Genomic DNA, 23,411 nt, shown 5'->3' with positions numbered 1-23,411 from the left:
GTGTTGTGGCCTACCCTTATCACCTGGCGCCACAGCCCGTCAGTGGGGATCTGATAGGTTGTCTCTGAATATATTGATAATTATTACACTGCTGTTACTCTGTCATCTATGCATAGTTACTTTAATAACTCTACCTACATGTAATTACCTCGACTAACCTGTGCCCCCCGCACATTGACTCTGTACCGGTACCCCGAATATAGCCTTGCTACTGTTATTTTACTGCTGCTATTTAATTATTTGTTACATATTTTTTACTTAACTGCATTGTTGGTTAAGGTCTTGTAAGTAAGCATTTCACTGTTGTATTCAGCATGTGACAAATAAAATTTGATTTAAAAAAATTATTTCCAAGCTACTTCCCAAAACACCTTCCCAGTACATCTCAATAGATCAGTAGCACTGCTTGCTGGCTAAAGTTCTGTCCTACACTAGTAGTACCAGCTTCAGACATTTCTCAAAGGTAGACTTTCATTGGGTGCGCTCTTTTCCAGAGGATGTCTGGTTATTAGCTGTGTGGGCAGAGCTGGCACTCGATTTGCAATTTAGTAGTCTGGTGGCAAATGCCGATTGCTCCACTCAATAGACCAGCTAGAAGGAGTAAAAAATAAATAAATTAAATGCTTGTGGTAGAGAACTTCTGATCATTAAGAAACATTAGAACCGCCACAAAACAAGGCCTCCTTTATTGATCAGCTATTTTTTTTTTTTAGTTAGTGACGACATTCACCTCCCCGTGCTCTACAGTACTCAATTACAACGGCAAACTCTGCCTTCACTTACGTAGTAGTTCAGTGTCCGCCAGCAGGGCAAAATAAGCCCCCCCCCATTGAGGACGATGTCATTATGAGTATTGGCTGGACCAATCGGCGAGAATATATACTTTTATCCTACTTAGCCAGCTGTCAGGTAAATAAAACACTGCCTTTTTAACTGCACATGAGATTTAATAGGTCAGGCTGACAAGCAAGCATCCAGTAACCAACGTCATCCTTTTCCACTGGGGAGAAGGATGGAGCCCAACGCATACCATCACAAATGTAAACAATTTGTTTTTACCCCACTTTTTTATTTATTACAATTAATTCAATATTCCATATTTTCTTGTGTCGACTATTCCTTTCCCTTTCCATTTAAAACAAGTCAGTATATGACTATTCTTTTTAGAAACTGAAAAGTCCTGAAAAGGGGAGGGAGGGTTACGAGTAAGGAAAGTAGGTAGGAGTGACGACCTCCCAGGTGCCTCTACACCAGGTGAGGAGACTTTCATATTTAATGTGAGATTCTTTCATTGACTGGATCTTCTTTTCACTCCCCCGCTCTCGCTTTATTCTACGCTGTCCTCCGCGTCGTCTCCTTGCTCGCTGTCCATTAACAAAGCGGCGTATTTACTGGCTGAGCTGAATTTCTGAAACAAAAAAAACTCAGATCAGGAGAGATCCTAACATTGCTCATTTTGGTCCCACATTACAATAAATGTCCTTAGTTATGTATTTTCATGGTACAGTGCTACTACAGGTAACGGGTCAAACACTTAAATACTATGTCACAATTTGCACCTAAACTGCACATTGTATTATAAAAAATAAATCAGATTTATGTGAGACGTATTTGCGCCATTACATTCCTGTTTGTGGCCGGCCTGTTAGCTTGCACAATTCATGCCATTCTCCTTTTACCTATCATCAACCAGTTGTTTTCACCCTCAGAACTGTTACTGACTGGATGTTTTTTGTTTGTAGCACCATTCTCAATAAACTCTAGCCAAAAAGACAGGCCATTCCTGATATATAGGCACCGACAATCATACCATGCTCAGTCGATTGTTTTGCCCAGTTCATCCGAACAGTAACCGAATGAGTTGATGCCTGTCTACCTTCTTTATATAGCAAGTCATGGCCAGACTCCACAGTTGTAAAGTTGGCTAATGTCCTTTGGGTGGTAGATCATTCTTGATACACACAGTGAAACTGGAGAGCGTGAAAAACCCAGCAGTGTTGCAGTTCTTGACACAATCCGGTGCGCCGGTCACCTGCCATACCCTGTTCAAAGGCACTTAAATATTTTCTTGCCCATTCACCCTCTGAATGGCACACGTACACAATCTGTGTCTCAATGCCTAAAAATCCTTCATCTACACTGACTGAAGTAGATTTAAGTGACATTAATAAAAAGGGATCACAGCTTTCACCTGGTCAGTCTCATGGAAAGAGCAGATGTTCATCATGTTTAATACACTCAGACATATATACATACACACACACACACACACATCACCAGTCAAAAGTTGACACCTACTAATTCAAGGTTCCTTTACCATTTCCTACATTGTAGAATGGTGAACACATCAAAACTATGGAATCATGTAGTAACCAAAAAGTGTTAAACAAATCAAAATATATTTTATATGAGATTCTTCAAAGTAGCCACCCTTTGCCTTGATGACAGCTTTGCACACTCTTGGCATTCTCTCAACCAGCTTCATGAGGAATGCTTATCCAACAGTCTTGAAGGACTTCCCACAAATGCTGAGCACTTGTTGGCTGCTTTTCCTTCACTCTGCGGTCTAACTCATCCCAAACCATCTCAATTGGGTTGAGGTTGGGTGATTGTGGAGGTTAGGTCATCTGATGCAGCACTCCATCACACTCCTTGGTTAAATAGCCCTTACACAGCCTGGAGGTGTGTTGGGTCATTGTCCTGTGGAAAAACAAATGACAGCCCCACTAAGTGCACACCAGGTGGGATGGCATATCGCTGCAGAACACTGTGGTAACCATGCTGGTTAAGTGAGCATTGAATTATGAATAAAATCACTGAGTGTCACCAACGAAGCACCCCCACACTTCCTCCTCCATGCTTCACAGTCAACCACATGCGGGAATCATCCGTTTACCTACTCTGCGTATCAAAAAGATACAGCGGTTTGAACAAAAAAGCTCAAATTTGATCTACTCAGACCATAGGACAGACTTTCACCGGTCTAATTTACATTTCTCGTGTTTCTTGGCCCACGCAAGTCTTCTTATTGGAGTGGGTTCTTTGCTGCAATTCGACCATGAAGGCCTGATTCAGTCTCCTCTGAACAGTTGATGTTGAGATGGTGTCTGCTACTTGAACTGCTACTGTGAAGAATTTATTTGGGCTGCAATCGGAGGTGCAGTTACTCATGAGAGCCAGATTCAGAGGGCTTGATGATCTTTGAGATTGTACTTGAAGAAACTTTCCAAGTTCTTGAAGTTAAAATACATTTAGGGAAAAAAAGGACAACTCAGCTCCATCATTCATTGAATCAGATGGCATTATCAGTTGGTTTTGTGATGAATAAGCTAACTACTTTATTTTTTCATTGGCAATATTAGCACATTTAGGCATGACATGCCAGAAACAAACACTAACACATCCAAGTTTATCTGACCAAATTATGAAAGACAAGCATAATTTTGAATTCTGTAAAGTGAATATGGAAGAGGTGAAAAAAGTATTCTATCAACATGACAAGCCACCGGGGTCTGACAACTTGGAAAAGTTAGTTTCAGAGTGGGTGGCAAGGAATAAGTTAGTCCTAAATATTTCTAAAACTAAAAGCATTGTATTTGGGACAAACCATTTCACTAAACCCTAAATCTCAACTAAATATTGTAATAAATCACGTGGAAATTGAACAAATTGAGATGACTAAACTGCTTGAAGTAACCCTGGATTGTAAACTGTCATGGTCAAAACATTGAGTCAAGAGTAGCTAAGATAGGGAGAAGTCTGTCTATAATAAAGTGCTGCTCTGCCTTCTTAAACAACACTATCAACAAGGCAGGTCCTACAGGCCCTAGTTTTGTCGCCGCTGGACTACTGTTAAGTCGTGTGGTCAGTTGCCACAAGAAAGGACTTTGGAAAATTGCAATTGGCTCAGAACAGGGCAGCACAGCTGGCCTTTGATGTAGAGCTAATATGAATAATATGCATGTCAATCTCTCCTGGCCGAAGGTAGAGGAGAGATTGACTTCATCACTACTTTTATTTATGAGCGGTATTGACATGTTGAATGCACCGAGCTGTCTGTTTGAACTACTGGCGCAAAGCTCAAAAACCCATGCATACCCCACAAGACGTCTCTCCCCAAGTCCAAAACAAACTATGGGAGGCGTACAGTACTACATAGAGCAATGACTACATGGAACTCTATTCCACATCAAGTAACTGATGAAAGCAGTAAAACAAAAAACACCTTATGGAACAGCAGGGACTGCAAAGCAACAAACATAGGCACAGACACATGCATACACAGACGATAACATATGCACTATACACAGATTTTGTACTGTAGATATGTAGTAGTGGTGGAGTAAGGACCTGAGGGGGCACAGTCTGTTGTGAAATCTGTGAATGTATTTTAATGGTGATCCTAAATAAATACAAATACAACTGATTGGCACAACAACTTTTAACAAGGCACACCTGTTAATTGACATGCAATCCAGGTGACTGCCTCATGAAGCTGGTTGAGAGTGCAAAGCCGTCAAGGCAAAGGGTGGCTACTATGAAGAATCTCAAATATAAAATAGACACTTTTTGCTTACTAAATGATTCCATGTGTTATTTCATAGTTTTATTCACAATTATTCTACAATGTAGAAAATAAAAATAAAAACCCTAGAATGAGTAGGTGTCAACTTTTGACTGGTACTGTATTTACACATTTTAAGGACAATGTAAAGTCCATTATTCATCTGAAGAGTAGGAATTAGGCTGTGTGAGAATGTTTCAATCCTAAGCAACCTGCATACTTCAAACAATGTGTACAATATAGACCATCATAGCTACTGTAGTTGGTCAAAGCTGTGTGATGGAAAACCTTGGTGGAGCATGCATTGTGGTGCTCATGTGAATTTACTTTATTTTCCTGCTTCAGACCAATGCCTACTTCACACTTAACAATTTTTAGTTTCCATTGTTTTTACACCAGAAAGTGATTAGATTTCCACATGCAAAAGGTGTCTTCAGAAATGTAATTTGCACTTCAAAGTGTAAATTGTCTCAAATTAATGTCCAGAACCCGGTTTCGCAAAAGCATCTTCATGCTAAATTCACCGTTAGGACCTTCGTAGGTACCTTGTTAAATCTCAGAGCCGTTTCCCAAAACCATTGTAACTAAAGTAGCACTTAGACCACTAATTTACCTCAGAGCACTCGTAGAACAGCTAACTGGTTCGTTCAATGATTTTTTTGCCCTTCCGTGTCACTTCATACATACTCTCCCCGATAAACAAAGATTCAAGATAGTCTCTGACCACCAATATCTTCAGAACGAAATTGACTACAATACCAAGTTGCTAATGTCTTTGCAATTGTTATAAACAAGCAAAGGGGTAAAAATATGCTTCAAATGAAAACTGCATTAAAGACAAATACAATTGGCTAAATAGCCTATATTATTAAATGATAATGAAAATCATTTTTCATGTTCAATCAGTTGAGTTCCATTTTGCTAATTGTAGGCTGTAATTTGCCTTAATTCCATGGTATAGGACTAACATGTGCGCAATGTGACAAATATTTGATTTAGTGCATAGCCTAAGCATTACAATAACACCCTGACTACACCACTCGCATTGCAAAATAAATTTAGAAACCTATTATTATTGCACCCACTGCTCGCGAGCATCTGCGTTGCCAAGGGCTAAAATAGAAGTCAGTTCTATTTGTGACGCAGATCGCGCTGCAAGTCCTACCTCTCACATATTCTCATTGGTTAAAAGAAGCAGATAACCAATGAGGAGATGGCATGTGGGTATACCCACGTGGGTGATTGAAAGGAACTGTTGTCTGTCATCGTGGTAATACTATGAAAGTTTAGATGCCACTCACCATAAAGTTCAAAGAATAAAAATCCTTGGAGGAGAGATGACTAGAAACGAGTCGGTTGACCGTTTCATGTGTGGATTAATTGTTGGAGTAGAGGACCTTGTGCATTTCAGGTGAAATAACTCCATGTTTAAATCCCAGGACAAATTAGCTAGCAACAGCAAGCTAGCTAGCTAAATTGCCATAAATGTTAAAATGCGTTTTGACCTGCCCCCAAATTAATGTAATAGGTTCAGTGTTTTTGATATTTTAACCCGCTTGTCGTGATCGTGTTTGGTGTGGGGGGACAAAATACATTTATGCACGATGGCGCATGTGCATAGCCGGTTTGGGTTTTGTGTGAGCCACCTCAATATTTAAAGCTATAGTAGCTCATTTTAAGGTAAGATTCGAGAGCAGCACAACCTTTCTTTCGATCCTATCAGTATCGATACATGCTCTAACGACACACTTATTGAATGTTCTCCCTACATCGTGTTTTGGGAAAGATGAGTTCTACGAACGTTATATTAACGATGCATCGTGAAAAAAAAAAAAAAACTCAAGTTCCATCGCTATCAGGAAACTGGGCCCTGGTTATTCAGACATGGCTATATGCATTCATGCAAAACATGGGAGTCTTATCTTTAAAGAAGGGTGAATATCAACAGCTGCTTTACCTTTAGCACATACCAGTTCCTGTAAGTGACTTAATCATTTGGCTAAGTGCAATTGGAAAGTTTTGTTTACTTGTTGATGGCTACTTCCCACTAAGGGGACCTACACCAAGGTCTTTTGCCTGTCTTTTTCGGTCCTGCCCGGATGTGTTTTTTGGGGTCTATTTTTGGTGCGGTCCGGCCTCGATTTCCCTAAAAACACACCACTTCGATACAAAGGACATTTTTGCAACGGGTTAGGGAGAGCATTTTTGCCAACTCTTTCCCTAACCTTAAATTATCCTAACGTGCTGGGTAAGTATAACATTATTTTTTAAAGGGTCTTAGCTGTATCGAAGCAGTGTATTTAGGGAATCTCGTCCACGGATGTTGATTTTAGTACTGGACCAAATCTAAACCAATCATAGACGTCTAATGATGGATTCAGATTTGGTCTGGTCAGCACAGTAGAGGTAATCAAACTTCTCTATGGGGACCCCAGGCCGTTCCATGTAATTGATCTATTCCAGAGCTAGCACTCCTGAGTCAACTAATTCTCAACCTCTTGAATAACTATATCAGAGCTAAAGCAAAATTGTGAAACGTATGGGGTTCTCCGAGGAGAGGTTTGAAAACCACTGCAGTAGAGCAAAAAAAAAAGTATTAGTATTTCAATAGTATAATAGTAAATATTAATTCAGAACCAAAAAAATACCTGATTTCAACATCCGGAAAATAAGCTTTAACGTCAGGAAAATATATTTGAAACATTGTCTAAAATATATCTGGAAAAATTGTCTTAAAAAGTAATTTGTACTGGGTTCAGATTTCTGGGGACACACTGAACTGTAACTTGACAAGGTTGATTGGACTCCTGAGTGGCTAGAGGAGTCACCACAGACCCTAGTTCGATTCCAGGCTGTATCACAACTAGCCGTGATTGGGAGTCCCATAGGGCGGCGACACAATTGGCCCAGTGTCGTCCGGGTTTGGCCATCATAAATAATTGGTTCTTAAATGACATGCCCAGTTAAATAAATTGATTAATACCTTTTGAATCAAAGTTAGTGCTAAGAAAATTGCATGGAAAGAGCATGTACTGAATGAACAAATCATAAGTTAAGCGCTGGAATTTGTCCTGGATGCTAGAGCAACAACGTGTCGGTCTCGTGTGTTGATCTAGCTAATTAAATAGCTAGCATGTGTACACTCACAGCAATGCACAGCCAATGGGCTACTTGCATGTGCATTGGCCGGGTTTAGATTCAACATATCTAACAATTTCTTAGCAAGACGATTCGTTTTAAAATCAGCTACAGTTTGTGTTGGTATAGGCTTATCTTGGTTGAGGAAATGTAGGCTCGCTAGCAGTGTTTCTGCTGAACCTGAACATCTGGCTGCACACGTAGGCATCTTGCCAGTTTGACTATCATGCTGGAGTAACTAGATGAGCATGCCAATTGAAGTTTGCAGCATGGCGGTTTATCAAAGTTTGGTGTTGACAATGCACTTTGCTTAGCTAGCTATGCTTTATGGAATGTAGCTACTGAATTTGAAGTCAACATTGGTACAGTCTTGTTGGCTTACAGTTACTGGCTGTAATAGCAGCAAAGGACATTTGCCATATTGTTTGTGCTCTGATTTACAGTGCCTTCGGAAAGAATTCAGACCCCTTGACTTTTTTGTTATGTTACAGCCTTATTCTAAAATGGATTTAAAAAAATATATACACACACACACATACTCAATCTACACACAATACTCCATTACAAAGTGAAAAGATTTAGTAATTTTGCCAAATTAATTTAAAAAAACGAAATACCCTTATTTACATTAGTATTCAGACCTTGCGCTATGAGACTCGAAATTGAGATCTGGTGCATCCTGTTACCATTTATCATCCTTGAGCTCTTTCCACAACTTATTTGGAGTCCACCTGTAGTAAATTCAATTGATTGGACATGGATTTGGAAAGGCACACACACCTGTCTATAAAAGATCCCACAGTTGACAGTGCATGTCATAGCAAAAACCAAGCCATGAGTTCGATGGAATTGTCCGTAGAACACTGAGACAGGATTGTGTTGAGGCACAGATCTGGGGAAGGTTACCAACTAATTTTTGCAGCATTGAAGGTCCAAGAACATAACGGCCTCCATTCTTAAATGGAAGTTTGGAACCACCAATACTCTTCCTAGAGCTGGCCGCTTAGCCAAACTGAGCAAATCAGGGAACAAGGGCCATGGTCAGGGAGGTGACCATGAACCCGATGGTCATTCTGACAGAGCTCTAGAGTTCCTCTGTGGAGATGGGAGAACCTTCCAGAAGGACAACCATCTCCGCGGCACTCCACTAAATCAGGCATTTCTGGTAGAGTGGCCAGACGGAAGAAACTCTTCAGTAAAAGGCACGACAGCCCACTTGGAGTTTGCCAAAAAGGCACCCAAATACTTTCTGACAACGAGAAACAAGATTCTCTGCTTTGATGAAACCAAGATTGAACTCTGGCCTGAATGCCAAGCGTCAAATCTGGACGAAACCTGGCACCATCCCTACGGTGAAGCATGGTGGCAGCATCATGCTGTGGGATATTTTTTTTAGCGGCAGGGACTAGGTGACTAGCCAGGATCTAGGCAAAGATAAACGGAGAAAAGTACAAAGATCCGTCATGAAAATCTGCTCCGGATGTTCAAAGTTTCGTACTTCTCCACAACTTTGTCCCTCACCTGTTTGGAAAGCTCCTTGGTGTTGCAGACCCTGGGGCCTTTCAAAACAGGTGTATATATACACTGAGATCATGTGACAAAGTCCACGTGTGCAATCTAACTAATTATGTGACTTTTGAAGGTAAATTGGTTGCACCAGATCTTATTTAGGGGCTTCATAGCACGCACCACTTTACCTTTTAAAAAAAAAAAAAAAAAAAAAAAAAAATTTTTTAACTTCTTGGTGACGGGGCAGTATTTTCACGTCCGGATGAAATGCATGCCCAAATTCAACTGCCCGCTACTCATCTCCAGAGGATAAGATATGCATATTATTAGTAGATTTGGATAGAAAACACTGAAGTTTCTAAAACTGTTTGAGTCATGTCTGAGTATAACAGAACATATTTAGCAGGCGAAAACCTGAGGACAAACCATTCAGATTATTATTATTTCTTTTTTTGATGTCACTCTTTTCAATGGGTTTTCATGGTTTCTCTCTTTGTTTACGGAGGTGCTATCCTCAGATAATAGCATCGTTTGCTTTTGTCGAAAAGCCTTGAAATCTGACATGTTGGCTGGATTCACAACAAGTGTAGCTTTAATTTGCCATCTTGAATGTGTGATTTAATGAAAGTAAAACTTTGATAGTAATTTATTTGAATTTGGACCTGTGCATTTTCCCTGGCTTTTGGCCAGGTGGGATGCTAGCGTCCCACATATCCCAGAGAAGTTAGTCATTTTTTTTCATTTCACCAATTTGGACTGTTGTGCATGTCCATTACATATAATCCAAATTAAAAATCAATTTAAATTACAGGTTGTAATGCAACAAAATAGGAAAAATGCCAGTGGGGATGAATACTTTTGCACGGCACTAAGCAAGACAAGACCATGCAAGTGTAGCGTCGGGACAAGTCTCAATGTCCTTGAGAAGCCCAGCCAGAGCTCAGACTTCAACCCGATGGAACATCTCTGGAGACCTGAAAATAGCTGTGCAGCAACACTCCCCATCCACCCAACATCGCTCGAGTGGATCTGCAGAGAAGAATGCAAGAAACTCCCAAATACATGTGCAAAGCTTGTAGCGTCATACCCAAGAAGACTCGAGGCTATAGTCACTGTCAAGGTGCTTCAACAATGTACTGAGTAAAGGGTCTGAATACTTATGTAAAATTAAACATGAGCAAACATTTCTTAAAGCCTGTTTTTGCTTCATCATTATGGGGTATTCTGTGTAGATTTATGAGGGGGACGACGACAATGCAATCAATTTTGGAATAACTTAACAAAATGTAGAAAAAGTCAAGGCTTCTGAATACTTCCCAAAGGCACTGAACAAAAATATACCAAACATGCAACAATTTCAAAGATTTTACTGAGTTAGTTCATAAGGAAATCATTCAATTAAAATAAATGCATTAGGACCTAATCTATAGATTGGGAATACAGATAGGCATGTTTGTCACAGATACAGTACTTTAAAAATTAAAAGGTATGGGCATTGATCAGAAAACCAATCAGTATCTGGTGTGACATCTTCACATGGAGTTGATCAGGCTGATTTTGGCCTGTGGAATGTTGTCCCACTCCTCTTCAATGGCTGTGGGAAGTTTATGGATATTGGTGGAAACTGGAATACGTTGAGCACGTTAATCCAGTTAGCCTGGAGCTAGCCTGGAGCTAAGCCCATCTCCCGACTAGCCGAAGAGGTCCAAAGATACCTAATTTGCCAATTGGCCTGGACCCTCTACTGACCCTCTACTGCCGACACGGAGCCCCGCCGATCCATCACGACTGGTCCGCTCACCGCATGACATAATAAACGTCCGAGGGGGTTCCAACAGGCTTTTCCGCTGCGACATCGCCAAAGATCCATCTGCTGGCCAAGGCCCGCGAGCTTTCTGAATCGCTGCATCTCCAGCTCACCGCATGAAGAGGAATAAACAGACTCCCCCCATCGCGACGTCCCCCAAAGGTTAACTCTCTAGCCCTCGCTATCTCCCTGCTTGCTAATTCGGCCTGCTAACGGCTTGTCAAGCTCCGGTCCGCTAACTGCTACCTTGTCTAGCTCGGGCCTACGAACTGTTAGCTTGTTAGCACAGGCCTGCTAACCGTCTGAACCACCGCGTCCCAATCACTCTCTGACCCCATTTACTATCTCTTTTTGATTTTTAATTTGTTTATACCTTCCCGGAAACCTGCCTCACCCAATGTGATACGGAATCGCTATTACTTTTACGACACACTCAAGAACCTCCAGACGCTAACCAGCTAACTAGCTAGTTAGTCATTGTTAGTTAAAAAAAAAAAAAAAAGGTGTTCCTGGATAACACTGGGCAAAAACTTAAATATGTGATTGCGCCAGCCCAGCCCCCTGCCCATCCACCGCTGCCCCCTGGACACTGATCTCTTGGCTACATAGCTGACGCACGCTGGACTGTCCATTATTCACGGTACTCCTTTCTGCTTGTTTGTCTTACCTGTCGGCCCCGTTGCCTAGTCAACGCCATTTTACCTGCTGTTTGTTGTGCTAGCGGATTAGCCCCGCCTACTGTTTTTAGCTAGCTTTCCAAATTCAACACCTGTGATTACTGTATGCCTCGCTGTATGTCTCTCTCAGATGTCAATATGCCTTGTATACTGTTGTTCAGGTTAGTTATAATTGTTTTAGTTCACAATGGAGCCCCTAGACCCACTCTGCATACCCCTGTTACCTCCTTTGTCCCACCTCCCACACATGCGGTGACCTCACCCATTACAACCAGCATGTCCAGAGATGCAACCTGTCTCATCATCACCCAGTGCCTGGGCTTACCTCCGCTGTACCCGCACCCCACCATACCCCTGTCTGCGCATTATGCCCTGAATATATTCTACCATGCCCAGAAACCTGCTCCTCTTACCCTCTGCCCCCAACGCTCTAGGCGACCAGTTTTGATAGCCTTTAGCCGCACCTCATACTACTCCTTCTCTGTTCCGCATATGGGTGATGTGGAGGTAAACCCCCAGGCCCTGCATGTCCCCAGGTACCCTCATTTGTTGACTTCTGTGATCGAAAAAGCCTTGGTTTTATGCATGTCAACATCAGAAGCCTCCTCCCTAAGTTTGTTTTACTCACTGCTTTAACACACTCTGCTAACCCTGATGTCCTTGCCGTGTCTGAATCCTGGCTCAGGAAGGCCACCAAAAATTCAGAGATTTCCATACCCAACTATAACATCTTCCGTCAAGATAGAACTACCAAAGGGGGCGGAGTTGCAGTCTACTGCAGAGATAGCCTGCAAAGTAATGTCATACTTTCCAGGTCCATACCCAAACAGTTCGAACTACTAATTTTGAAAATTACCCTCTCCAGAAATAAGTCTCTCACTGTTGCCGCCTGCTACCGGCCACCCTCAGCTCCCAGCTGTGCCCTGGACACCATTTGTGAATTGATCGCCCCCCATCTAGCTTCAGAGTTTGTTCTGTTAGGTGACCTAAACTGGGATATGCTTAACACCCCGGCAGTCCTACAATGTAAGCTAGATGCCCTCAATCTCACTCAAATCATCAAGGAACCCACCAGGTACAACCCTAACTCTGTAAACAAGGGCACCCTCATAGACGTCATCCTGACCAACTGGCCCTCCAAATACACCTCCGCTGTCTTCAACCACTGCCTCATTGCCTGTATCCGCCACGGAGCCGCAGTCAAACGACCACCCCTCATCACTGTCAAACGCTCCCTAAAACACTTCTGTGAGCAGGCCTTTCTAATCGACCTGGCCCGGGTATCCTGGAAGGACATTGACCTCATCCCGTCAGTTGAGGATGCCTGGTCATTCTTTAAAAGTAACTTCCTCACCATTTTAGATAAGCATGCTCCGTTCAAAAATGCAGAACCAAGAACAGATACAGCCCTTGGTTCACTCCAGACCTGACTGCCCTCGACCAGCACAAAAACATCCTGTGGCGGACTGCAATAGCATCGAATAGCCCCGTGATATGCAACTGTTCAGGGAAGTCAGGAACCAATACACGCAGTCAGTCAGGAAAGCTAAGGCCAGCTTCTTCAGGCAGAAGTTTGCATCCTGTAGCTCCAACTCCAAAAGTTCTGGGACACTGTGAAGTCCATGGAGAACAAGAGCACCTCCTCCCAGCTGCCCACTGCACTGAGGCTAGGTAACACGGTCTCCACCGATAAATCCACGATTATCGAAAGCTTCAATAAGCACTTCTCAACGGCTGGCCATGCCTTCCGCCTGGCTACTCCAACCTCGGCCAACAGCTCCGCCCCCCGCAGCTCCTCGCCCAAGCCTCTCCAGGTTCTCCTTTACCCAAATCCAGATAGCAGATGTTCTGAAAGAGCTGCAAAACCTAGACCCGTACAAATCAGCTGGGCTTGACAATCTGGACCCTCTATTTCTGAAACTATCTGCCGCCATTGTCGCAACCCCTATTACCAGCCTGTTCAACCTCTCTTTCATATCGTCTGAGATCCCCAAGGATAGGAAAGCTGCCGCAGTCATCCCCCTCTTCAAAGGGGAGACACCCTGGACCCAAACTGCTATAGACCTATATCCATCCTGCCCTGCCTATCTAAGGTCTTCGAAAGCCAAGTCAACAAACAGGTCACTGACCATCTCGAATCCCACCGTACCTTCTCCGCTGTGCAATCTGGTTTCCGAGCCGGTCACGGGTGCACCTCAGCCACGCTCAAGGTACTAAACGACATCATTACCGCCATCGATAAAAAACAGTACTGTGCAGCCGTCTTCATCGACCTCGCCAAGGCTTTCGACTCTGTCAATCACCATATTCTTATCGGCAGACTCAATAGCCTCGGTTTCTCGGATGACTGCCTTGCCTGGTTCACCAATTACTTTGCAGACAGAGTTCAGTGTGTCAAATCGGAGGGCATGCTGTCCGGTCCTCTGGCAGTCTCTATGGGGGTGCCACAGGGTTCAATTCTCGGGCCGACTCTTTTCTCTGTATATATCAATGATGTTGCTCTTGCTGCGGGCGATTCCCTGATCCACCTCTACGCAGACGACACCATTCTATATACTTTCGGCCCATCATTGGACACTGTGCTATCTAACCTCCAAACGAGCTTCAATGCCATACAGCACTCCTTCCGTGGCCTCCAACTGCTCTTAAACGCGAGTAAAACCAAATGCATGCTTTTCAACCGATCGCTGCCTGCACCCGCATGCCCGACTAGCATCACCACCCTGGATGGTTCCGACCTTGAATATGTGGACATCTATAAGTACCTAGGTGTCTGGCTAGACTGCAAACTCTCCTTCCAGACTCACATCAAACATCTCCAATCGAAAATCAAATCAAGAGTCGGCTTTCTATTCCGCAACAAAGCCTCCTTCACTCACGCCGCCAAGCTTACCCTAGTAAAACTGACTATCCTACCGATCCTCGACTTCGGCGATGTCATCTACAAAATGGCTTCCAACACTCTACTCAGCAAACTGGATGCAGTCTATCATAGTGCCATCCGTTTTGTCACCAAAGCACCTTATACCACCCACCACTGCGACTTGTATGCTCTAGTCGGCTGGCCCTCGCTACATATTCGTCGCCAGACCCATTGGCTCCAGGTCATCTACAAGTCCATGCTAGGTAAAAGCTCCGCCTTATCTCAGTTCACTGGTCACGATGGCAACACCCATCCGTAGCACACGCTCCAGCAGGTGTATCTCACTGATCATCCCTAAAGCCAACACCTCATTTGGCCGCCTTTCGTTCCAGTACTCTGCTGCCTGTGACTGGAACGAACTGCAAAAATCGCTGAAGTTGGAGACTTTTATCTCCCTCACCAACTTCAAACATCAGCTATCCGAGCAGCTAATCGATCGCTGCAGCTGTACATAGTCTATTGGTAAATAGTCCACCCATTTTCACCTACCTCATTTCCATACTGTTTTTATACTGTTTTTTTTATTTATTTATTTACTTTTCTGCTCTTTTGCACACCAATATCTCTACCTGTACATGACCATCTGATCATTTATCACTCCAGTGTTAATCTGCAAAATTGTAATTATTCGCCTACCTCCTCATGCCTTTTGCACACATTGTATATAGACTCCCCCTTTTTTTCTACTGTGTTATTGACTTGTTAATTGTTTACTCCATGTGTAACTCTGTGTTGTCTGTTCACACTGCTATGCTTTATCTTGGCCAGGTCGCAGTTGCAAATGAGAACTTGTTCTCAACTAGCCTACCTGGTTAAATAAAGGTGAAATAAAAAAATAAAATAAAAAAAATCCAAGAGCATCCCAAACATGCTCAATGGGTGACATGCCTGGCGAGTATGCAAGCCATGGAAGAACTGGAACATTTTTAGCTTCCAGGAATTGTGGATCTCATCACGGTATCTCTGCATTCAAATTGCCATTGTGTTTGTTGTCCTTCGCTTATGCATGCCCATACCATAACCACCCTGTTCACAACGTTGACATCAGCAAACCTACACAACAACATACAAATGGTATGATTGTGAGGCCATTTGGACAAACTGCCAAATTCTCTAAAATGACATTGCGGCAGCTTATGGTAGAGAAATTAATTCAATTATCTGGCAATAGCTCTGGTGGACATTCCTGCAGTCAGCAAGCCAACTGCATGCTTCCTCAACTTGACATCTGTGACATTGTTGTGTCAACTTTTTAAACACATTTTAGAGCTGCCTTACATTGTCCCTAGTACATGTTGCACCTGTGTAATGATCATGCTGTTAAATAAGATTCTTGATATGCGATACATGTCAGGTGGATAGATTATCTTGGCAAAAAATGTACGCTCACGAACAGAGATGTAAACTAATTTGTGCACAATGAGATTAATACGCTTTTTGTGCATAAGAAAAACTTTGTTTATGTTTAATTTCAGCTCATGAAACATGGGGCCAACACTTTACATGTTGTGTTTAGATTTTTGTTCAGTGTAATTTAGAGGACTTCAGCCATATGAAAAATCCCCCATAGCAAAATATACCCATCTCGCTAACAACCTTTTGCTTGTTGTTTGCTTCTCATCCAACTGGTGTTAGCTAGCTAGCTACAGCTGCTAGCTAGCTTCTACTGTTGCGCAGCAACAGAGTTGTTGGTTCCGGTTTTAGAACTCAGATTGAGCTGAAAAGATGTTAGCATTGTCAGAAATGCTACAAAAGGGTAGCACATAATTGGTTCTTAAATGGACAGAAATGAGCATGAGAGAAATTAGAAATTGAACATACGTGAAACAGTTAAGTCAATCCCAAAATTCTCAAATCAAAGTGTCACTTTATGGATGCTATAACCTTATTTTAATCTGATGCCTAGAATTTGAGCTAGGTAGGCACAGAAAATACTCAGTCAATTGCTAATGACCCTGTTAAAGACATCCAGTATGTGGTTCTCGGTAAAGGCCGGAACAGCTCAGGACGAGGGCAGGGAGTGTGTTGTGTATCTCCAATCAAATTGATTGGCTTTGATATGGTTGGGAGAATTTACTAACATTGAGCTTTAACCCATGCCTATCACCCCCACAATAATATGTATGGATAACTATTTATACAAATATCAGTCAACTTTTCAGTAAGCGGGACCCAATGTTTTTCCCTGATGTGTGAATTTTGCAATAAAAGCCGAAAAGACAAGAACAAACAAAGACTGAGGAAAAATCTGGCGACATTGGGGGATACTCTAAAAGGGTGCTACCATGGGCAGTTTCAGTAGAACACTGAAGCCAATGTGACAAGATTATGGGGTAAAGGACTGAAGACAATTTGGGGGACAGGTTCAGTGAAAGACTAGATTGTTCAGGGGGAGTTTCAGGTTTAGAAAACTGAACGACAGTGTGTGGGAGTTGAGGAAAATCCAAATCCACTATGGGGTGGGTCAAGAGCACTTGATGTGACACCAGGACTCACGGGAGTTGGGGACTCTTCGTATTTCTTTGGCTCTGGTGCTGGTCTTGAGTCCCGATCTCTTCTGTTATCCTTTCTACAATCAGAATAAACACTAAGTTAAACTTCACTGTCCAGCTAAGTCTTGAGGGTCAGAGCCTGTGAGTGCACTAGCACACCGTTCAACAGTATGACACCAAATCATTCCCAGTCAAATTGATCCAATATAATCCACTCATAACTGTAAATGCAGGAGAAGACTAATAGTATTCACACCCTCACAATCTCTCGTATAACCTCTAAAGGCTGGTTAACAGTTAGTCATCAACAGGAGTGTTTACTCTGGTCCTCAAGTAGGCTACCCCAAACGTGACACATTACTGCATTGTCGGAACTAGAAGCACAAGCATTTCGCTACACTCGCATTAACATCTGCTAACCATACCCCCCACACAAGCTTGCCTACTCAACTAATGATCAAGCTTAGGTGTGATTGTATGGGGCTTGATAAAAAAAAGTGTTATGTTAGGGAGAGGAATCGAGGATCACTGCCTAACATCGGCGTGAAAAAAAATATGGCTATAAACACAACCTAAACCACTTCCATCCAGTTTAAACAGGAGCTTTTGCGAAAGAAACAAGAAACACCCACATCTACTCACACCTGCAAGACACTAATTGTTTTTTTAAAAGGCAAAAATCAGCCAGTACTTTAACCGGGGATATTTTCGTTCATGGAATTAGCTAGCTAAAGAGTTATTTCATTCCCTAAAACTAAATCGGTTCCGTTATTAAGTTATATTAAAGTTACCATAACAAGGGGTCTCCAACCTTTTCTAGCACGAGAGCTACTTAAAAAAAACATCAAAAGCTAGATTTCAAATAGGCACATTCTCCTCTCACCTGTAACTCCTCCCTAGGTCCATAGTGTACAAGTAGCACACTAAGTTCTGCCAATATACTTGGTAAAACAATGTTTGTTTTAACCAACTCTAAAGGGGGGCCCAATAAAATCTGATTTTCCCCTAAATTGTTTAATATTCTCAAATTAAGTTTTGTCAAATTCTGGTTTTCAATTTTGGGGGGGGATTCACACAATTTGTTGTTCATAGAGAAACAACAAAATTGGATGTTCAGAATACATGTCCATGCTTTAATCACAGATTTTGTATTTTATTTTAAATGTAGCTTGGATTTTGTATTTTTTTACAAAGTTCAATTCCCCTTTAGGAATGAATGTGCCATCTAATTTGCTGGTCTAGCAATGATTTTGTACTGCTGCTGCTCATGTCATAATGTTTGCAAATAAATAGATACAAATGGACTTACTAACATTTAATTGAGAAAGTTTTGGGGAAAGTATGTGTCAACCCACAAGGCAGTTATCACATCAGAGTGACAGACAAACGTGTGCACCACAGACGGGGCAATATTGCTGGAAATTAATTGGCAGATAGTGTTAGTTTTGGCTTGTTGGGAGCTTGGGGTGTCTGACACTTGTGAGATTTGTTAATGAAAGTTTGCGGTGGAACACGTGAAAATTGCATGTACTTTCAAAATTGTTTGGCAAGATACTCATTAGGTGGGCTGCAAGCTACTGTAAGAGACCCCTGTTCTGTAGCCGCATCAATTTTTTTGTCAATATTTACATAAGTCAACACTTCAAACACTTCTAACTTCAATGTTTGTGACATGATGTTCAAATCCTCCAAATTATCATTTTGTGCTTTTGTAGGAGGTAAGCGAGTCATAATGCTGTGCCGTCACTTTCGGGAGAGCCAAGAGTTGAGAAATTATAGCTTGCATCCGTAATATCCTCACTGAGGAGAGTATTGGGCCCTAGTGAAGGCACTTCCACACTTCTAATAACAATTGCATTGCTTTTAACTTTCTTAATTTCCAACAGTTGATGTACCGACCATAAACCAGCCTTTAGAGGTGCCCTGGCTGCAATTACCCTCCCTGCCTGTTCCACTAATGCAGCTCGTTTTGGGCTGACCTGTCTTCCTCCCTTCGTCGATCTCTGTTGGCCCCTTCTCCTCGGCCCCGCCCTGCTCCAGGCCCCGCAGCCCCCCCTCTCCCCCGTGGGGGGCCCCGGTCCCGACGCACACCATCCACTTTATTCTCGTCTGGAAGGGAGAGCCCAAACAGTGAGGATGGAGGGAGGGGTTTGGGTGGCTGGAACTCCACTTAAGGCTACACTCCAACAGCATTCCACGCCGCCTCTGGCCCAGGGTTGCATTCAAGATCGTAACATTTGCAGTTAAGCAAAACATGTTTTGTAAAATGCGAGGTTCACACTTCTAACTTCTGTGATCTTGAATACAACCCAGGCCAAGGGAACCCATTTTCCTTAATGCCTGCAGGGTCTGCTGCTTTTGCTGACTGACAACCTTCACATGATTAATACACCATATCCATTAAAAAATGAATAATCTTACCTCATTTCCCAGGAGCTAACCACATATTAATGGCAAAATCTGTCAAGAGCTTGACAACATCAGGGTCATGTTCAGGAGGCACAAAATATAACTTTCAAAATGTTTTATGGGAAGGCGTGTTGAAGGTTGAACATTAGGTGTTTGGTGCCTAGAGCACGACCCTGGGAAAGAATCAGACACTGCACCCATACAGGATCAAGGGTTCCCCACTTTAACTTTACACCAGGGCTGCCCAGTTTGGTTCCTGCTGCCTCTTCTCTCCTGGGTTTTATACCAACTGATAATTCAGTAAATTAGAGTTGGATTCCAATACTTCAAAGTTGCTTCTGATGTCCCATCACATAATCAATTTGAAATAATTTTGTGAAGTACTGGTGGGCAAGGTAGTTGGGACCTTCCATATAGCTTTTAGCCAACCCTTCAGACCAGTGCTTTATAGTTGCAATATGGAGTCCTGAGATAGCTAGCCAATGAAACAGGCAAGAGAACCAACAGGAGAGATTATCCAGGACCATAATTGGGCAGTGCTACACTATTTTGATCCATGTTAGTCAAGTTGTGGCCTCATCCCAATCCACCCAGTCTCCCCTGCTTTAGCTAAATCACCAAACCCAGAGAAAGTGGAAACAATCAATCATTTCCTTTTAGAATTGGAATGTGATGTTAGATATCACAATCCAGCAGTCATTCAAGGGCGAGGGGGTAAATAAAGCCCCAAAGTGTCAGTAACACTCACGCTTGACTTCAGAGCAAAATCTCTTAATCTGAGAGTAGGACCGAAAGGCCTAGTTGGTCCACTCTGGGATTAGATTAGGACAAAGTCTCCATTACACCTTATTTGGAATGAACCACTAACAAAAACACACAAGCACAAGTTCTTTGCAGTCAGAGTGCCTTACCCCTTCCAGATCCTCTTTCATCTGCAGAACTTGAGCTGAAAGAGACCGGACATTCAGACCTTTAGCTAATTCCAAGACAGGCTTTTGGTAATGATGTGACAAATTGGCCACACCGTTATCCACAGATGCTATACAATATACAAGACGTATAAGAACGTGTTCTGACCTCAGTTTGGGACATGCCGCATCACTGGGGGAGACAGGGGTGGACCCTGCGCTCACCGCAGGGCGCTTGGCCCAGGCATTCTCCTTGGGTGGTGGTGCGGGCATCACCTTGAGGGGCTCCTTGGAGGAAGATGTGGAAGAGTTGGCGGAAGTAGGGCGAGCTCCGGGAGAGGGAGGGTCGTCCTCCTTACCACTGAATACTTCGTTCTCAACCGATCGCTCGCTCTCTCTGCGCCGCGAGACTGGACAAAAGAGGGTGAGATTTCAGTATTAAAACTGACTGTTTGGGTTGTCTCGGGTGTAGAAGGGGCTACCTCTGCTCCTCTCCTTTAACTTGTATTGAAAACAAATTGGCTAAAACGGAATACACGTTACATTCACCCATGCCGTCTATTTAGTTCGGTGCAGAATGAAGAGGAAAGGAAGGCACACACAGTAACAGTCGGAAGTACTCATTCAAGGGTTTCTCTTTATTTTTTACTATTTCTACATTGTAGAATAATATTGAAGACATCAAAACTATGAACACATGGAATCACAAAATAACCAAAAACGTGTTAAAATCAAAATATATTTTATATGAGATTCTTCAAAGTAGCCACACTTTACCATTCTCAAGGTGCTCGACCAGTCAGCGAAAGCCAACACCACCCACGACAGAGAACAGCTGATTGTCAAGGGCAATGAAATCCATTATCTTGCCGTTAATGAATTGAGCTTTTGAGTTGTCTCGCTGAAATTCTTACTCTTTCAAATGACTGCTCGACTTGAACTCGTCTAGTTGTTGGAGGTGCGTTTAGTTTTTTTCTGCTTTTTTTCTAAGTAGTCGCTGAACGTCTGGGGATGCACTTTCAAATGAGTAATTACGTTTGTGGTATTGGACTTTCTCCCCTCAGGAAATAATAGCAACACAGATATGGCCTTTTTGTTATCTTCCTTTGAAACTTCAAAATAGATCCACACAGCAGACATTGTGGGCTGGGTTAGGAATGCTGTGTTGCATGTGTAGCTGTATTTTCTGTGGCATCAATACATAATCTACCTACGTTATATTGGTATGCACGTCAGCTTTGACATCGGTTTAACACATTGGTGTTAAACTAGACATCGGGCCGATACCGATGTTGGCATTTATAGCTAATATGTTTACCGAGATATAATGCACCCCTAATCTCAAAATCAACTGTTCAAAGGAGACTGTGAATCAGGTGTTCATGGTCGAATTGCTGCAAAGAAACCACTACTGAAGGACACCAATAAGAAGAGACTTGCTTGGGCCAAGAAACATAAGCAATGTACGTATGAGCAATTAGACCAGTGAAAATCTGTCCTTTGGTATGAAGAGTCCACCTGAGATTTTTGGTTCCAACCGCAATGCCTTTGTGAGACGCAGAGAAGGTGATCGTCGCATGTGTGGTTCCCACCGTGAAGCATGGAGGTGGTGGAGTGATGGTGCTTTGCTGGTGACACTGATTTATTTAGAATTCAAGGCACCGTTAACCAGCATTGCTACCACATTCTGCAGCGATACACCATCCCATCTGGTTTGCACTTAGTGGGACAATCATTTGTTTTTCAACAGGACACTGACCCAACACACCTCCAGACTGTGTAAGGGCTATTTGACCAAGAAAGAGAGTGATGGAGTGCTGCATCTGATGACCTGGCCTACACAATCACCCGACCTCAACTCAATTGTAACTCTGTGTTGTCTGTTCACACTGCTATGCTTTATCTTGGCCAGGTCGCAGTTGCAAATGAGAACTTAATAAAGGTGAAATAAAAATAAATAAAAAATTGAGATGGTTTGGGATGAGTTGGACTGCAGAGTGAAGGAAAAGCAGCCAACAAGTGCTCACCATATGTGGGAACTCCAAGCATTCCAGGTGACTAACTCATGAAGCTGCGTGAGAGAATGCCAAGAATGTGCTAAGCTGTCGTCAAGGCAAAGGGTAGCTACTTTGAAGAATCTCAAAAGTAAATATTGATTTGTTTAACACTTTTTGGGTTACTACATGATTCCATGAGTGTTATTTCATAGTTTTGATGTCACTATTATTCTGCAATGTAGAAAATAGTAAAAATAAAGAAAAACACTTGAATGTGTTGGTACCCTAAAATTTTGACTGGTACTGTATATAAACACACATATTTAAGCAAACAGATCACACCATAGATACGCATTCCTTGAAATACTGCTGAAAAGGAGTGGCTGTTGCAAGGAACCACTAATTTGATAGCTGACAGAAAACATATCTACAGTGAAAATACAATGGATAATGTGGTCACATTTAAAAGTTGATCATGTATGCGTGCTCACACCACAAGCAAAGAGACTACAAAGAGAACTGGATAAAACTCAGAAGATTAATATGGTTGATCACCTCTTCCTCCAGATGTACTTCCAGTCTGTGACGACTCACTTCCTGTGCGGGAGCGTGTTGCAGGTCGCTCAGAAAGTGGCTCCTCACTCCTCCAACTTGGGTCCCTACGCACGAGAAGAGAGATTGGGTAAATATATTCAACAAAAATGTAAAAACGCAACATACAGCAATTTCAAATATTTTACTAAGTTACAGTTCAAATAAGGAAATAAGTTAATTAGGCCCTAATCTATGGATTTCACATGACTGGACAGCGGTGCAGCCTCAGGTGGGCATAGGCCCACCCCCTGGAGAGCTGAGCCCACAACAAGTTTTTTCCCCACAAAAGGGCTTTATTACAGACAGAAATACTCCTCAGTTTCAACAGCGGTTTGGGTGGCTGGTCTCAGACGACACCCCAAGTAAAAAAGCAAGATGTGGAGGTCCTGGGCT

At 42.5% G+C, this 23,411-nt stretch overlaps 1 protein-coding gene across 6 annotated transcripts in view; it reads right to left on the bottom strand.

The window, feature by feature from the left end:
* Positions 1-1,048: 1,048 nt before the first annotated feature.
* LOC115143574 (eukaryotic translation initiation factor 4B-like) overlaps positions 1,049-23,411 on the bottom strand; it is a 36,031-nt gene continuing 13,668 nt past the window's right edge. For 3 of the 6 annotated variants that reach the window (XM_029684077.2, XM_029684084.2, XM_029684090.2), the window contains exons 10-15: positions 22,980-23,083; positions 20,597-20,837; positions 20,431-20,465; positions 19,090-19,219; positions 17,115-17,187; positions 1,049-1,408 (exon numbers count right to left, since the gene is read on the bottom strand). In XM_029684077.2, the coding sequence (XP_029539937.1) occupies positions 1,328-1,408; positions 17,115-17,187; positions 19,090-19,219; positions 20,431-20,465; positions 20,597-20,837; positions 22,980-23,083 (664 nt within the window). In that variant the 3' untranslated portion in view covers positions 1,049-1,327. The remainder of the gene's footprint in view (positions 1,409-17,114; positions 17,188-19,089; positions 19,220-20,430; positions 20,466-20,596; positions 20,838-22,979; positions 23,084-23,411) is intronic. The other 3 variants (XM_029684097.2, XM_029684102.2, XM_029684105.2) reach the window with 3 other exon arrangements.

The sequence above is a fragment of the Oncorhynchus nerka genome, linkage group LG2, assembly GCF_034236695.1.
Source record: "Oncorhynchus nerka isolate Pitt River linkage group LG2, Oner_Uvic_2.0, whole genome shotgun sequence".
Taxonomy (NCBI): Eukaryota; Metazoa; Chordata; class Actinopteri; order Salmoniformes; family Salmonidae; genus Oncorhynchus; species Oncorhynchus nerka.
This window is presented reverse-complemented; position numbering and strand designations above follow the sequence as displayed.